Source organism: Curcuma longa, chromosome 11, assembly GCF_044706935.1.
Source record: "Curcuma longa cultivar G26 ecotype Majalengka, Jawa Barat chromosome 11, ITB_CL_G26_1.1, whole genome shotgun sequence".
NCBI lineage: Eukaryota > Viridiplantae > Streptophyta > Magnoliopsida > Zingiberales > Zingiberaceae > Curcuma > Curcuma longa.
This window is the reverse complement of record NC_133871.1, coordinates 19296673-19314284: the sequence shown is the minus strand read 5'-3', so window position 1 is coordinate 19314284 and position 17612 is coordinate 19296673. Positions and strand designations below refer to the sequence as shown.

At 36.8% G+C, this 17612-nt stretch overlaps 3 protein-coding genes across 3 annotated transcripts; 2 read left to right on the top strand and 1 right to left on the bottom strand.

The window, feature by feature from the left end:
- The first annotated feature begins 284 nt into the window (after positions 1–284).
- Positions 285–9667, top strand: LOC141837286 (uncharacterized). Its single transcript, XM_074724715.1, has 9 exons — positions 285–443; positions 1693–2040; positions 2162–2248; positions 2679–2825; positions 6250–6354; positions 6929–7003; positions 7201–7281; positions 7695–7833; positions 8610–9667. The coding sequence occupies exons 1-9, from the start codon at positions 285–287 to the stop codon at positions 9665–9667; spliced, it is 2199 nt and encodes a 732-aa protein (XP_074580816.1).
- Positions 9668–10577: 910 nt separating this feature from the next.
- On the top strand, positions 10578–15079 carry LOC141841355 (tetraspanin-19-like). Its single transcript, XM_074729513.1, has 6 exons — positions 10578–10808; positions 12333–12432; positions 13471–13551; positions 13629–13733; positions 14513–14689; positions 14845–15079. The coding sequence occupies exons 1-6, from the start codon at positions 10588–10590 to the stop codon at positions 14860–14862; spliced, it is 702 nt and encodes a 233-aa protein (XP_074585614.1). The 5' UTR covers positions 10578–10587; the 3' UTR covers positions 14863–15079.
- A 119-nt stretch (positions 15080–15198) lies between these two features.
- LOC141842046 (pentatricopeptide repeat-containing protein At2g02980, chloroplastic-like) lies at positions 15199–17001 on the bottom strand. Its single transcript, XM_074730264.1, has one exon. It carries the CDS (start codon positions 16999–17001, stop codon positions 15199–15201), a length of 1803 nt encoding a protein of 600 aa, XP_074586365.1.
- Positions 17002–17612: the final 611 nt, after the last annotated feature.

The following is a 17612-nucleotide window of genomic DNA, read 5'->3' as shown; positions in this document are numbered from 1 at the left end:
AAAAAGAGAGACAGAGAAGTGATTGCACGTGCGCCCTCATCTGCATGGCAAAACTGTAATTGATGGTTTTCAGAATCCGCCGATTAACTTACGATTTGTACGGCGCCAATTTAGACAGGACGAAGCAAAGTTACGTATTTCGTAGCCGTTGGATCTCTTTGTGGCACGAATCTTGATGCAAATTGATGATCGCACTCTCGGCCTCTTCTCCCAAAGACCCTATATAAGCCCTGGAGTTACGAACTCTCGCCGCATCTCGATCGACGGCTCCGTGCGAGACGGAGATGGAAGCGGAGAGGGAGGGCGGCTCAGCTACGATGCTGCCCGAAAAGGGTTTTATTCAGCGAACGGCGAACGGGATGAGGCCGCAGCCTTTGGTCGATGGAGGGTTGGTGCAGCAGGCCGGGACGATGCGAGAAGGAGAGAAGCAATCGGAAGATCGAGTTCGTCGTCTCTCTGTATTTCCTTTGTTTCTTGTTTGAGTGCTCTCTTTCTTGGTTTATTTATTGGAACCAGTAGTTTCCGGTGATAGATTATTTTGCTTTCTTGGTTTCTTAGATCGATCCTTTTTCTTGCCCTAGTATTAGTTTGGTTTTCAAAATATGGAATGCTGATTTCGTTCCAATTCCATTCTCATTATGTTTGGAGTCCCTTTTTCTGTTGCACAAAGGTAGAAATTGCAGCTGTTTTTTTTTCTTGTTACAAGAAACAGGTGAAGTGCCACTATTTAATGACAAGTTTTTGCTAGGAACAGGATGCAGATGTAAAACAATTATCAGCTGCTGATTAAAATGAGTAGGACCAAACATTCAATTTCAGTTGCATCTTGCATCTACGGCTGTAAATTTTTCTATTGTTTCTAGTAATGTAGTAATACATTTAATCATGAACAAAATAGAAAACTGAAATGATATTTTAATTTATAGAGTTTTGTATAACTGCATTTCCTTTTTTCTTGCACTTTAACTACATTTTATATTAGTCTTTACATTACGTCTCCTTTCCAAAGAACACAAAGCAATATCTTTACCTTAGATATACATTTGTAGATTATAACATACTTTACCGATGCACAACTAGCTAGTTTGTAAAAGAGGAAAAAAAATACAAACTGTTATTTTGTCTTCTGGTTTGATTGCGGAGAGCTCACACAGATAGGTTGGAAATGTCATTGAAGGCAGAAAATAGATATCAGATTTAAGCATGATAGATAGATATGAAATCATTTCTGCAAGTTATTCATAATTACGTGTATTAGAAAAAAATTCTGATATTATTAAATATGAGTTTGCCTGACCTGCCATGATCCTTGTTGCCTGGAATAGACTTGCTAACTTTTGTTGTAGCCTCTGATTTCTTCAATCATTTGTCCACTGTTATGAACAATTCGATGATAGATTTCTCTCTTCTATTAATTCATCTGAAAAAATAAATTAGGATTTTGTTAATTTTTTGTCATTTTAATTTATCCAAGTTAAATTGAGTTGATTTTGATATTCTAAAATTAAAAGTCGGATATTTTATTTAAGTTGTAAATGATAAGGGAAAATTTTAAAAACCATCCTGACAATGGACAAATTGTTGTCTGAGTTGAATACTTTGACTGGGTTATGTTGACATTTTAAATTTGCTATTGCCACATCAAGTTACATATGAAAATAAGGACATTCATTGATTTTTCTCCTCAAACAGTGTTATTTGAATCCATTCGCCGGAGCTGAATTTTACTCAGACGTAGAATTATTTCAGCATCTTGATGCTCGAGACCCACAAATTCTTGCAATTGAAGAGAAGGGGACTATCACTTCAAGCTACATTGATAATGCCAGCTTCCCAATAAATCAACAGAGAAGCATCAATCACAACACATCTCTCAATGTTTCATCCTTATCAAACCTCTCTCCAGATGTTAATCTTGATGCTTCAAAGTTGAAAATTCCTATGATTGGAGAGGTGGGGAATATACTTTCAACTGACATCAAGAACACTACTGCATCAACCACCCATAAGAGAAGCACTGAAGACAGCACCTTCCTTAATGTTTGTTTTCTCCTTTCAAACTGATCTATAATAGCTATCTCTATTCATATTGCAGCTGAAATTTTAAAAACAAATCGTGTTATATAAGTGACACTGTAATTTAACATCCATCATTGTGCAGGATCTAATTCAATCACGTTCAAAAGGCATGCCTGATGGATGGGTTACTGAAATCAGATACTCAAGGCAAGGTTGTTCAAGCTACAAGGTAGTATATATATCTTGGTGTTCATGGTTAATGTGTTTAGTCATATTTATTTCTTATGCTGAATGAATAGTTGATAGAAAAATGTGAAAATATCATACTATATTTGAACTAAGATTTCATTCCCAATTCTCTACTCTCACATATTTCATCTTATTTCTTCTCCTTACATGGAGATAAGATCCATTCATGTACCCAAATAGTTATGTCAAATACTGTTTGTTTTTCTTCTATTTCTTCTCCTTACATAGGTGATGTTGGTATTATTTTTTTCTCATGCACCATTGTGTAGCTATAGCTATATATCTGTCTCGTTTAGTCATTTTGTGATTTCATAATAAGTTTATCCTTATCTTATTCATATTGCTAGATAGTTTGGTTTGGATAATCTCATTGTTGGATGGGAGTTTCATTTTTGTACTTTTTATTACAGGTGCACATCGATCCAAAAAGTGGATATGAGTTTCGATCCTTGATGGATGCTTATCGTTATATACTAACTGAAGATATTCATCAATGTGTTATTAAACCCAAGAAAAGAAATTCATTGGAGACAAAAACTGAAGGAAGGGAATTACATGTGAGCTCATATATTCATCAATGGAAACACTTTTCTCTGCGTTTGCTCCTTTATAAACTTCTCTTATAGTAATTAATATGTTTACATTAGAACTTGAATTTTCAATGACAAGTTTTGTTATGCATGGAAAAAAAGTGACAACCATCTATTAACTTTCATCATGATGCAGGTTGACCTGACTGAATCTCATCCAAAAGGCTTGCCTAATGGATGGAATGAAAAGATGAGAAACTCAAGACTTAATGTTACAGAATACAAGGTACCATACTTTAACCAAGTTGTTTCCTTCTTGGACGAACGATCAATATTAAATTTAAAATGCTGAAGAAATCTTTTTGTTGATCATGAACACATATGTCTACATTAAAATTTCTTCTTCTGCGTTCATTTTCCTTTCCTCATTTTATTGTCAGTTTTCAAAGTTCTTCCTGAGATTCTATTATTTTTTCCCCCCTAAACATTTATGTAGCTATTGAATGATATTTCTACAGTGTGATATTGTTATCTTTCAACTTTAAATTTTCCAACAGGTATAAATTGACTCAACCAGTGGGGATATGAATTTCTGTCCAAAAAGGATTCTTATTGTTATTTATTAAATGGAAATATTCATGAATGTGCCATTAAACCGCAGACAAGGAGATACAAAATTTGGGAGCAATGAAAACCTTGAAACTAAGCCAACTGATGATAAAACTTATTGGTTTAGCAAATGATTACATGCACCAATTAAGAAAATGTAAAATCCAAGACTGATAAAATAACACATTGACTAAATTGATGCTGCTCCAACAACTTGAAAGATGATTAATGAACCAAAAGATGTATATTTAAGGCCAACTAGTCCTAGGATAGGCGTAGTCTTCTCTCGTAATGCCCTCTCCTGTAGTAGTCAACTGTAGCTTCCCGATTTACTTCCTATGGTCGTGGGGCCGATCGTGTGAGGCCGCTGGGGTGGCAGATTCCACCTTTTGCTGAAGATGTAGTCTTCTCTCAGAAAATTCATTTAAAAATTTGCATGTGTTAGAAGGAAAGCAAGTTGGTAGGGTTCCATCTATTATATACTCATCTAAAAATAATTTCTCAAAATTTGTTTAGATCACTTTCAACTATGCATTAAAAATTCATTCAAAAGATTACTTGTAACCTGTCCAAGGTTTAAAATATCGAGCCGTGTCGGAGTTTTGGTCCCGGACCGGAACGATACAGTTTCGGTACCATATCGTACCGTGTCGGTATAGTTTCGATATTTTTAAAATATAAAATATATTAATTAAAATAAAAAATTTAATCTAAATATTTAAAAATAAAAAATAAAATTTTTTGATAATTTTATAGGTTTTAATAAAGCCTATTTAAATTATCTCGAACTATAGTTTTGAACTATAGTTAGAAATTGATTATTAAAATCTAATTAAACCCTAAGTTTTAAAAAATAAAAAAAGAAAAATCGCGCGATCGGTACGCGCGCCCGCATGCGGAGCGTCACCGGGCCCCGGCGGCGTCACCAGCCCCGGGTGGCACCTCCGGTGGCATCGCCGGGCTAGGGCGGTGCCTCCGGTGGTGTCGCTGAGCCCAGGCGATACCTCCGGAGGCGTTCCTCGGCCGGAATTGCTGTGTCAGCGCTGTGCCGGTGTCAGTGCCTCGGCGAAATGAAATTTTTTACCCATATCTCCCGATACGGCATGAAATTTCAATCCTTAAACCTATCACAATAAGTGATATATATATATATATATATATATTCATTACATATTGTGATTTTATTATTTATTATTAGTGAAATACATATTTTAAACATATTTAATGTATTTTTTATTTATAGCATTATATTGACTGTTAATTTGAAGGTTTCTGGTCTTTTTGAGATAATTAACAGTGGGGCTTGTTCCCATTGGAATCTTATTTCCACAAAAGTAAAATTTTGTTTATGTTTCAAGGGGTGACATTTGTGAAAATAAATATCATACTCATTCTCTTTTACTAAAAAAGGTGGTGGAGGGCAAATTTTCTCTTGCATTGATATTTTATTATAAATACTCAGCAATATCCTCTTGTTTCTTTCAAACCATTTCTCTACTATTCTTGAACAATTGAGTCAGGTGGCTTTTTCATAACAATTTTCTATGCTGAAAACTAAACTATGATCAACTATATGGTAAATTAATACAACAACAACCAAGCCTTATGACCAACTTGAAAAATTATAGTTTGTTGTTTTAGTTGAATGCATGATGTTTCATGGAAATGCAACAAGATAAACGTGGAAATAGAATAATTGTTTTTGCATGACTTAGCCTGTTTAGCCATGAACAACAAAGCTTAACTAAAATGGAAGGTGAGTGGGATTTCATAGCCTTTTTTTTTTTGAAATTGAAAATTGTCCACAAGTTTAAAACCTTATGCTAATCTAAGATTTACATAAGGAAGATTATCTTAAAGAACAAGAATGGAGTTAGATTGTTCTATATATATTCTTTGTCTTCCTAGCCTAATCAAGGTTCAAGTTACATTTTTTCATATATTTTGACACCATGATCTGTTTCAACTGCATATATTGACTATCTGGCTGAATATGACAGAATATGGACATGTGAATGCGTATGTTAATATTGTTGTTTGCTAACTGAACATTTTGCTTTTGTTCACTGCTATTGCAAACTAAAACATAGTAGGTAACTAAAAGATCGACTATAAGGCTATTATTTTTTTTTTTAAAAATATATAATCTAATTGTCAGTATTCCATTTATTAATATGCAAACGCGGATAATAAAATTCAGCAAACATTTGTAAGATGTCAATTGAAGATCTGGACAGTTTCTTTCTGACTATCTTGAAGAAATATAACATTGGTTATTCTTGTCTCACCCATTGTTGAAGTCCTACAACAAATTCTTATTATATATTATACTTCAATGGAGGAATAATATGCGTGTACCCAACCTCAAATAGGTGAGTTCATCACCTTGTGGTAATGAAAAGGAATATCTGAATATGATAAATAGGAACACATCTAGGATAGTTTACTCTTTATGTGAAAAGCCTAGAAATTTAGCCATGGGATGCATAGATATCATATATAATAATCAGAATTCTTAAAAATAGCATGAAAAAATAATAGAGATGCCTACATGTACATCAACAATGAAAAATGAGTATACGCAATATGCTAATCATCCACCTAAATGTATTTGTGTTTACTTCCTTGCTTTGTGTTTGTATTATGACATTGAATATCAATCAATGTAGTCTTGATCATTTGAAAAAACTCAGACCTTACTAACAGCATTCAAAGTCAATACTGACTTGGATGTTGGCACTTCCTGTGTATGTAACCCACATTTTTAGAACACAATGAAATATAAGCGAAGCTGAGTTTTTTTATTTGATGATAGATTCTTACAAACTTTATCCATATACAGAGCCAAAATGTAACAGAGAAAGGTACACCTGATTGGTTGCCTTCTGGCTGGGTTGTGGAGATCAGAACACAAATAGGCGGGAAGTGTCATGGAATGAAGAAAAAGGTATTAGATTTAAGTGCTATAGATAGTTAGGTTTCAAATTATTATTTTACTTTGATTCCAATACTGTTAATGATTATTCCTTCGTTTAAATAGCTGTTGGCTAATTTATGCATGTTATTTTTAGCCACTTTTATTTTTGACCATGCTTAAAGAACTGTAACATTATTAATTCTTGTCTAATCCATTCCTGTGCTTGTAATGGTTTCTTATTGAATGTTACTAGTATTAGAACCTTCCTTTGAGAGCCATATAGATGATTCAGAACAGGTAGGAGTACTGGAGTAGCACCTCTTTGTAACAAAAAGGAAGATTATAGCAGGAACTCATCTAGGATATTTTTTGTGAAAAAATAGGTTGAATTAAGTTGCAGTCTAGAAATGCTCTGTTTTTAGCAAAACTAGTATACATAATCAATATTTCTATTTCTTGTTGTAGAGCTATTATTGTAATTCATCCACCTCTTGATGATGAAAAAGAAGAGGATAACAGGAAGACATCTAGGAAGTTGAACAGTTTGATGATCTGCAAATGCTTTGTTTTTTTCCGCAAGTAACATTTCACTTTTCTCTTGTAGAGCTATTATAATCCATCCATTGGATTGAGATTCTATTCAAAAGTCAAATTGTTTCAGCATCTTAACGCTCCAAAGGTTAGCAGCATTAAAACAAGTTACATCAACGAAACTAGTTCAACTAATCAACAGAGTCAAATGAATGGCAGCACCTTCAGTGACTTTTGCTCCTTTCTAAAACTTCATTTGTAACTGCTCGATTTTCAAAGACAAATTCTATTTAATTAGCATGGAAAACTAAGTGATAACGAAATTCAACTTGCAACATGGTGCAGGTTCTAACTTCTTCAGAGAGCTTGCCGAATGAATGGAGAATGGAGATCAACAATTCAACAGAAGGTGCCTCAGAATACAAGGTACTCAAGTTTAGTGAGGGTAATGTGTATAATCAATCTGATATTTTCTTTTAACACTAGTAAATGCCCATTCTTTGCCAGGGAAAGAGAGAATAATTGGTTTGATAAAACTCCATTATTAAGAATCATTTGAAACAAAATTATAAATAATATGTACAATGATACATTTGTTAGGACAACAGTAGAACATGATTTTTAAATTGATTGGAGATTAAGATTAAAGTAGATGGTTTTAAAGAGAATTTTAATAGGTGAGAGATTTGAAATTTAATGTTGACTATTAAATGCACAATGCGAACTTTGTGTCTGCATGTATTATTACTCACAATCTTGTTGTAAGTTATTATTAATATTGCATTTCCCTTGAAGTTGTTTCGATTGTGTCGCGTGTTCTCATTGATTTTTGTTTGTAGGTTCCGTCATCCAAAATCTTTGAAAAGGAAAACAGTGGTTCACAAATATGTCATTTCTCAGATAATAGTCCTGGCTTAGATGTGAAGACAATGGCAGATATGAGAAAATCAGACCAATCATCAAGCTTGTCTCCTCAAGGTGAACGTCAATAGAATGAAAGCTATCCTTTTTAACATAAAAGAATGTTTCAATAGAAAGGATTACAAGTCTTTCTCAAATCAAAATGATCTGATTTCTTAATTAATTTATTGAAGCTCAACTGAATTTCTAATGCACGGTTAGTTAAGTCTCAGTCCAGAAGGTTCATTTCTCCCCCATTTTAAAGTGACTTTTTGTTCGATTCATGTAAAGTTGAGCCCTCAAATATTTATAACCGAGGGTATTCCTTCATATTGTCATGAATTTGAGTATTGCTAGAGAGAACCAAATGGTAATTGTAGGAAATTTTCAACATGATTTTTGTAGCTTTCAGAAAATAAGGAAGTGTTTCTACAAAGGATTCAGCTGTTTGTCTTTTATGATACACAATTCATGATCGCAATGATCCACTTCTCATGCATGTTTCAGTCCGTTAGCTTGTGGTTGGTATCATTAGCTCTGTAAGGCATAGTTATTTAAGGAAATTTACAAGAGGGAAAACAAATCTGACTAAACATTATTACAGTATTGGCCCATTGTGGACACAATGATAAGTTTGGGATTCCCCATCTGTAAGATTCAGTAATCCTTGGAAGATTAGGGAGCTTTAATTTATTTACACAAATAACAAATTTTGTATCTATTTAGTTTGGGTCGACAGGGCCAACTCCATATATCAATATTTATTAGTTGATAATTTTCCGAGTTCTACAATCAGGTAGCATATTGATATTGCAAATTTCAAAACTTTTGACGTTTTCCTCTGATCTCTGCAGGTGTGGTAGTTGATACTACTAGCTGTGCTAGTTCACCACCACATTACAATTGCTCCGGTGGAGAAAATTCAGAGCAGCTTAGATTGGTCAATGAGCTTAGTCCAGCTTGCTTTGCAGGTGCATTGTCAATTCAGGCGATAGACTTGGGAGAGGAAAGGCCATCAAATTTAGCAACAGAAAATCTATCACGCTCTATTAGCACTGTGGTATCTGACACAGAAAATGAACCGAAGAAGACTGTGCAGAAGTTTTCTGAGCTTGTCAATGATGATCGCTTGATTGATATTCCTGTTCAAATGCGTCAAGTACATATGCCAGCATCAGAGCTAGCACTTTCACCATCTATCCGACAACAGAATGAAGACATGTCAACTTCAGATGGTAGCTTGGCATTTTTGAAAAATTTTAAGACGAATGAAGAAGCAACTCAGCCCATAAAGCGTAGAAAAATACATGAGTTGGGATCCACGACCTCCATGGTTGTTGAAGCAATCAAGAAGCAATATCAGGAATCCAAACAAGTGGCTGCACTTAAGTGCTATCAAACGATTCATTCTGGAGTAGTCGAACAGTCTTATGGGGCAGATGTTTTTTGTCAGCTGCAGGAAAAAACAGCTCCTATTTTGGATCAACCAGTACAATCTGATTTAATGATTGGAAGCTTCTATGGGCAAAAAGATACACCGTTTGTAAATCTTGTACCACCATGTGAGCTTGACAGAAGCGTGCATAATAGTGCAGAATCTACTGCAGATCAGGGAAAAGGAGATACTGTTTTGGATCAACCAGCACAATCAAACTTGGATAGAGGAAGTATCGACCAACAAAATGACACATCATCTGTAGAACATGCACCACGGGATGAACTTGAAGGAAACGCACATAGCGGCACAGAATCTACTTCAGAACAGGTTCAGACCCATGCATTCGAAGTTGACAAGTGTTGGTCAGACCCATGCCTCAAGTTTGCTATCAAGATGCTTAAAAGTGATGTTCCAGATTTTGAGGACACTGACATGGTTCAACAATATTTTGAGCGATTGGAGCAACAAGACTAGCAAGAACTCAATTTCTAGTGCTCCAACTTCATTTCTGTTTGACCAAATTCCAAATAGAATGAATATCTTGGGACTTCCAGCCAACAAACTTGTACTTCAGGGATTGGGGAAAGGATATGCTTCATCAAGAGTGCTTGCAACAACATTTCCTGCCATCATAATATCTGATGATAAATAATTTCAATTTTGACAATACATTACCTGTATGTTATGATCTTGTCTAGCCATTCTTTTCCATCAGTAATTTATTGCCTTTGATTAATCATAATTCATGTTAAATTTTTTTACCTATTTTGAGAACATCTGCCATGTTTAGGGAATTTGCACCTTTGTATAGAATTATTTAAATATATAATTAAATTATTTTACTTATAATTAAATTATTGAAGATTTATTTTTAAGATTTAATGATTGGATTATAGTATTAAGTAAAAAAATTTAACATAAAAAAATTTAAATACTCACAGTCGAGTTGTTATGTAGTAAGCACTTTTTATCATGCATACCTTATGAGCAATTATAATTTTTTTATTTTAATTTTTTTATACTTAATATTATAATTCAACTTCTAAATTTTAAAATTAAAATCTTAAATGATTTAATTATAAATAAAATAAATAAATAATAAATAAAAATAATTATGAAATGGTACTGTTGTTATATATATATATTCTTTTTCTTTTTACAACTAGGCAAGTAACCTTTGACCCTTTGTGGAAGTGATGCCAAGTCTGTGGTAATTGCATGCATTCATTTCATCTTGTCCTTCTTGTCGATTCTCTCAGTGTCGGCAACAGTTTGAAAATAGTAGATTTGAATTACTCTAAAAAAACAAAATAAAAAAAAATGAACTCTTGAAATAATTTTGAACTATGAGAGTGATTTACAAAATAAGGGGCTGAGAGGAATTTGTTCCTCAAATGAACAACAACCTTGTTTCCCTTTATTTCGTCTCGTCGTCTTTCTTCGATTGTGGGAGTATTCCGTCGGAAATGGGGAGGATTCTCCGAAGCTGTCTGCAGTCTATGTTGAAGATGGTCAATTCGGTTGCCGGACTTGTTGGGGTGGCGTTCGTTCTCTACGGCCTTTGGATGGTGAGGGTCTGGCATCGCGAAATCCATGCCGATCCCACGCTGCCATGGTTCGTTTTGTCCTTCTCCATATTTGGTTTAAGAATGATTGTGAAGGTTCAATTCTTTATGTTTTGACATCGCTAAGAAGCTTTAGGTTTTCTAGAGATTTACTTGGCCGTTTGTTCTCTCTGTCTTTGATGTTTTAAACGTAGTCTGGGGAAGAATCGGGACTTTTTACAAATGAAACTACAAATGGAGCTTTTGATGTTCAATCTGTTTGAGGTTCATTTGAAGAATTAGATGCTCTTCGGTAGAAAGAGTTTCTGATAGTCGAACGAACGAATGGGGATCTGAGACTTGTCCTCTTGGACGTGTCTAGCTCTGAATTCAAAGTCATTTTGTTTTGTGCTTAGCCTAGAAAAAAAACCTTGTTGGGGTTAAATTTTGATAAGAAAATTTGATTTTTGTTGCTTTTCATTTCCATTTTGTTTTGGAAATAGAACTTTAGGCCTTTCTCTCTTTACTAAAGAGCTGTCTCTTTATCTCTCTATCCCTCTTTTTCTTCTTTAATCTGCGATTGTACTAGAATTCAGCAGAGTGACAGCACAGGAAGATCCGTTGGTTCGTTTGGTGCAGTGTTCAGAGTTTTAGTCGTTAAATACCTTGAATAAATAGTAACTTCTTAATCCTTCAGATGAAGGTGTAATTTCAGCTATCGCATTTGATTTAAGGAATTATGCAGAATGACAAATCTTTCGGTTTATAAAATACCTTTAAATGATTGAAATGTGGTTACAGGGATACCAAATAAAAAATGGTATCGTTGCTCCTCAATCTAGAGAAATGCAATTATGCAACTGCACATTAGGAGACATAAAGACAACATTTCATGTTACAGCATAAGAGATTGTTGTGTACAACTCTTTGTGCTTCTCTCTTATACTGATAATACTGGGGTTTATTACTTTGCCATAGTAACTGTGCTTCTGTACCATCCTAGTCTCATGCAAGTTGAAACAAATTTTGTCTTTGTTTTTCTAAAAATAATTTTTTGATCGTCTACTATTGAGCATGCAAAAAAAAAAAGTATTTTGGCTAAATGAACAATCATCCCCACTATAATTTCCATCTTACATGCAAAAATAGCACAGCAACCCCTTGATATCATAATCATCAGACCTCTTAGAAAAAATAAAAATATCTATCCTCATCCTTGTCAACTAACGGATTGGTTTCAGTCAATTCGTTGGCATTGTCTCTTTAATCACTAATTGGCCATGTTTTTGAAGATTATGAATTGAGGTTTAATTTAGGAATACAATGATTAAATTATTTTTAATGAACTGATAACTAATGAACCAGAATCTGTTTAATTGATCCAGCAAGACTAGGCAAAGAAAAGGTATTTTTCTTCTTCTCAGTTTTGCTGACTATACTATGGGATTTCTTGGTTATATGATTATTTGTTAAGAATATGTTACATTGTGAACAAACAATTAATGTAATCCTGCTTCTTCATTCATGTTGCATTTAGGTAGTTTCAACAAATTGTTTACATCCTTATTTTCTCAGCTTTTTTCATGCACTTGCAGGTTCATTTACACCTCTCTTGGCCTAGGAGTTTTGTTATGCTTGATAACATGCTTTGGTCATGTTGCTGCAGAAACGTCTAATGCCCATTGCATTTCTTTAGTATCCTCCTTGCAAATTATAATTAAAATTCTTTTAGTTTTATGGTTGATCATGAATCGAAAAAGACATGGCCATATTCTTATTCTGAATAGTTTTTAAATTAGCGCTTAATGGCTCCTGCCTGTTGTTATACATCATAATCTTTCAATTATTGAAGGGAGAAATCAGTTTAGGTTTGCATTGATATTTATGTGGCACTAGTGAGTACAGATGGTTGCTGATACAACAACAACCAAACTTTATCCCAATAGGTGGGGTCGACTGCTGATCGTGACTGATATCTCATTTTTTTCAGATATATAAATCTTGGTATTTTCAGTTAGTTAGTTCAGCTCTGTGTGCATTTTCTCATGTTTTCTGTAGAGAGAGCTTTGTTAGATTGCTGATATTTGTTCTAGAATAGGCATGTGGTTCCTGCTAAGTTTAGAATGCTACTACATGTAAACTACAAACTTATTTGAAATTTACATAAACCAGATGTAAACTATCAATAGAGTTTAATTTGTTACATAATTTTTCTGTTTCACTAACTGGCAAATAGTTGAGGGAAAATGAAAAAGAAAAGTGAGATTGAAGAAACGAGGAGATATAATAGAGAAGAAAAAGGAATAAAATTAACTAGAAAATGATTGCATTGGGCGTTCAGGTCAATTTTCGATCACTAGCATCAGAAAGTTGGTGAATGCACAAGATTGAAACACTTAACGAAGTCAGCACATGGTGTACCTCATATTGAAACAACTCCTCTGTTGATTGATGGAAATAGCCAAGTCTGTTTTAAGTATAATTGTTTCCATTCTGGTGGCGATATTCTTATGGACTCAGATAAAAACAAGGGAAAGCATGAGCATACTTCCTAACTTGAATTATTTATGACCTATTCTTTGGCTGTTTGCTCATTAATTCCTCTAAGTTGACTTTTTTGGGCAGCAATCACCAATAAAACTGTTTTAGTTTAATCAATTTCATGAGTCCCAACCATTTGGGGGTCATGATCCAAGATGTGAGTCAATATCTGTTATCCTTAAAATGTAACAGTACATGATTTTAATTTTCTTGCTTATTATGTTGGAGGCTGCAATAACTGCAGATGTAATTCAGAATAAAGATTGGGAGGAGGTACCTCTATCAAGATTGTGCTTTTTATTGTGATCATAGTTTGAAGTTTTTGTTAACTATTGATTGATCATTTACAGGATTTTCCAGAAGACACGACTGGGAGATTTAATGAGTTTAAGAATTTCATTAGATCAAACTTTGAGTTGTGCAAATGGGTTGGTTTGGTTATTGTAGCTGCACAGGTATGGTTCTTTTACAGTTAACTGAAAATTGGAAAACTTACTTTTTAACTGTGGTTTATCTCATTTTTTAACTCTGAAACTATCTTTAGATTTGACTGAAAAACCAAATTTTCAGAAGTTACTTAGCTACGTCATACTCAGTGCCCTAAAGCAGTGAGCTGCTTCCTTTTTTCAGGCCAATTAATTATTTGCTCTTATATCTTGCTTCAATCTTAGGTAGCATGACTCCAGCTAAATAAACAAATGTTGCCTTATTGAATAGGTCAAGATTTTTTTGACAGGGCTTGAAGGAAAATTTTCAGAATGGAAAAAAAAATTTGATGGCAAACCTAATGGTTATTATTTTTATTTTAACCAACTTAAACTCCTAGCTAACTAAAATCTGCTCAACTTTAGCAGCGGCAATATTCGAAATGAACTACTATCCAAGTGGGGTAATGGTTTATGTGCAACCTAATCTATAGGATTATTTTGGTTTTTACCAGACTTAATTAAAATTAGGTGGATCATTGCTAGGGATGGTGAAAAGTTATAGAACTGCTGATTTACCAACTATAATTTGAAGTCATGGTTAGATTGAACTTTATGTATTTGCACCATAGTTGGACCCACAAATTTGATAGACATAACATACCTGGATCACTTTTCTCTTTTTCCCACCTAATCACAGATTCAACAATCTTACATATAGAAGTTGCCATATACTACTTGCCCTTCGCATGATAATTGAACGTTTGGATTATGTCATTTGTTCTAAGTATGAAGTTTCATGATGCTAGGCAATCTCCATCTTCTTGGGCATGATTCTCAAAGCTGTTGGTTCAAACAGAGAAAGCAACTACGACAGCGATGATGATTCTGTGAATGCAAGGCTTCCCCTCTTACGGAACCAAGTTCAGCAAGGAGCAACATATGTCACTGATCTTCATGTTCCGTACAAAAGTGACTCTTGGAATGTAAGTACTACTTATCAGTTTCAACCATGAGTTCAGTTTGCAAATTCTTATTTAGACACAGACATGTTGTATATTAGCTACTCTAATCCCACTCTATGTTAAGTTTAAGCAACGTGAACCAATCTAAGACCACTTTTTCCCCCTTGCTTTTGCAGGCACAATGCAGAAACTAGTATATATTAAAATTTCCAGTGATTCAAGGCTGTATCAGACCTGTAAATAACGCAACCAAGAACGTATCAGTATTTCGTGGAGGCAACCTAACTCTTTATTTGTTTGAGACATGATCCCATTGATCGATCAGAGTGTTATTTTGTGTGGTAGTGTATACGTATAATCTGATTTACAATGTATTCGTATTGCATATATGGAGTTTCATTATTGCTTTAAGACTTTGGTTTTATTTAGTCTTCTAAATTGTTGTTGCTAATTAAGGACATGCTATTTATCACTACCATTTCTTAGCAAGTGGGAGAGGAAACTTGTTGATTACTATTCATTTTCCTTCGCTACCAGAAATCTCCACAAGAACATGATCCATTCTTGAAGTGGTGGAATCGATTGAGATCTCGGAGAACAATCTCCCTGTCAAACACCATGGATGCTAACTTTGCCATGGAATGGCAGTCCCTGCAAACCCGTAGGTTCTTGACAATGCGCAATGTCGTCCCTGGTGGCGTCTTCGTAAGCCCGAACGCGATAGCCAACTTCTCGCTGTGATATTTAAGGCTTGCTGCTTTCTCCTCCTCTGCCATGTCCGCATGAAACACCCGTGAGGTATCGGGGACGTAGCCTACCAACTTCAACTGCTCCACCACCTCATCCACCATCTTGTGCGCCATTCTTGATTGGGGGTGCTTGCCATCGCCGGAGAAGAACTCGTGCACCGTATTTTTGACCTCGATCGAGCTGCAACCAGGCACCTTCACCACCCCTTTCTCACCCATCAACTTCCTTACTCGGTTTGCATCCTCCCATCTTCCGTGAGACGAACACATGTTGGATATGATGACATAGTCACCACCATGAGTGTCGTCGAGCTCTAGTATCCTCTCAAACACCTGTTGGCCAAGCTCCACATCGCCATGGCATCCACACGCTGACAGCAGTGCACGCCACAAGATCACTGTGGGCCTCATCGGCATTCCGTCAATGAACTCATAGGCCTCGGTGAGCCGGCCAGCGCGAGCCAACAGATCGACCATGCACCCATAGTGCTTGATACTCGGAACAATGCCATGCCGACTCCTCATGCTGTGGAAGTAGCCGAGCCCTTGCTCCACCTTCCCGGAGTGGCTGCAGGCATACAACACCCCGAGGAATGTGATTTCGTCCGGTTTTATCCCCTGCTTCAGCATTCCATCGAACAGGTCGAGGGCTTGGCCGACATGGCCATGGATCGCGTAGGCCACGATCATGGCAGACCAAGCTTGCGTGTCTTTGAAGCTCATTTCGTCGAACACGGCGACGGCATCTTCCAAGCTCCCACATTTCGCATACATATCGATCAACGCCGTGTTGACCTTCACGAACGAACAAAACCCGTTCTTTTTGGCGTACTCGTGGATCCACTTCCCCAATTCGAGCGCGCCGAGGAGGGCGCAGGCGGAGAGGACGCTGAGCACAGTGACATCAGTCGGCCGGAGCGCCTTAGCCTGCATCTCTCGGAAAAGAGCTAGCGCCTCGCCGGGGCGGCTGCTTCGGACGCAGGCGGTGATTATGGAGTTGTAGGAGACCACGCATCGAGCACCTTCCCTGCAAAAGACTGCGCGCGCGGCGTCAAGGTCGCTGCACTCGGCGTACATGCTGATGAGAGTGGGGAGGACGTAGGCGTTGCCGGCTAAGCCGAGCTTAAGGGCGGCAGCGTGAGCCTGGCGGCCCTCCGGCAGGGCTTTGGCGGTGGCGCAGGCCTTGAGGACGGCGGGGAAAGAGTAAGCATCAGGGGCAACTCCGGAGAGGAGCATTTCGCCGAAGAGGAAGACGGACCGGAGGGGGTGGTGGGAGCGGGCGTAGCCGCGAGAGAGGACGTTGAAGAGGACGGCATCAGGGTGGGGGATTTGGTCGAACAGGCTGCGGGCGTAGTCGGAGTCGGAAGGGGGGCAGGAGGCGATGAGGCGGGCGAGGAAGGGAGGGCGATGGTGGAGCTGGGACTTGATGGCGAGGGCGTGGAGCTGTTGGAGATCGCGGAGGGAGGAGCAGCGAGCGAGCAGCGAGGAGGGAAACGGCGGCGGGAAGTGCGACGGTTGGTGACCGTTGGGCAAGGAATTGGCGGGAGCGGCCGCGGAGCTCATTTGGACCGGTAACGACACCATGATCTCTACCCGTCACCGCACCCACACAAGATTAAATGGATCGGCCCGACTTCTCTTTTCGGATTCGGATTTTGATGATTTGGAATATGATCCAATGGCGAATGAACCATAAAGATCTCCACCAGTGCCACGTAGAATCCGTTGGAAGACTTGGCCTGCACCACCAAAAGTCAAGGACATAAATTTTGACATTTATTTGGACAGCAATAACTCAGCATGTTCTTGTTTATTGCCTGTCCATTTTTGTTCAGACGATGGACGATCTCTCAGTAAGTTTTGCCACATAATTCCTGGATGAACATCTAGTTGTGAACCTCTCCATTCCTTCAACCACCACACAGTCTACACTATTCCTAGATCCTATAATCTTAATGGACTTGGAGTTGTTATATCAAAATTGCATGTGTTAGGGAATAGAAAGCAGGGTAATTCACCATGTAAATCAAAATATGAAGTTTTCCTTTGAAGTGAAGTGAGTAGGAGGCATGAACCTACCATAACTTATTAGGCATATGAATTCCTTGTACAATTTAAAGATCTTTTTCTTCTTCAGTTTTTGAAACTGAGTAGGCAATTACTTTTTTTCATGAACTCAAAACTAACGAGTTGTC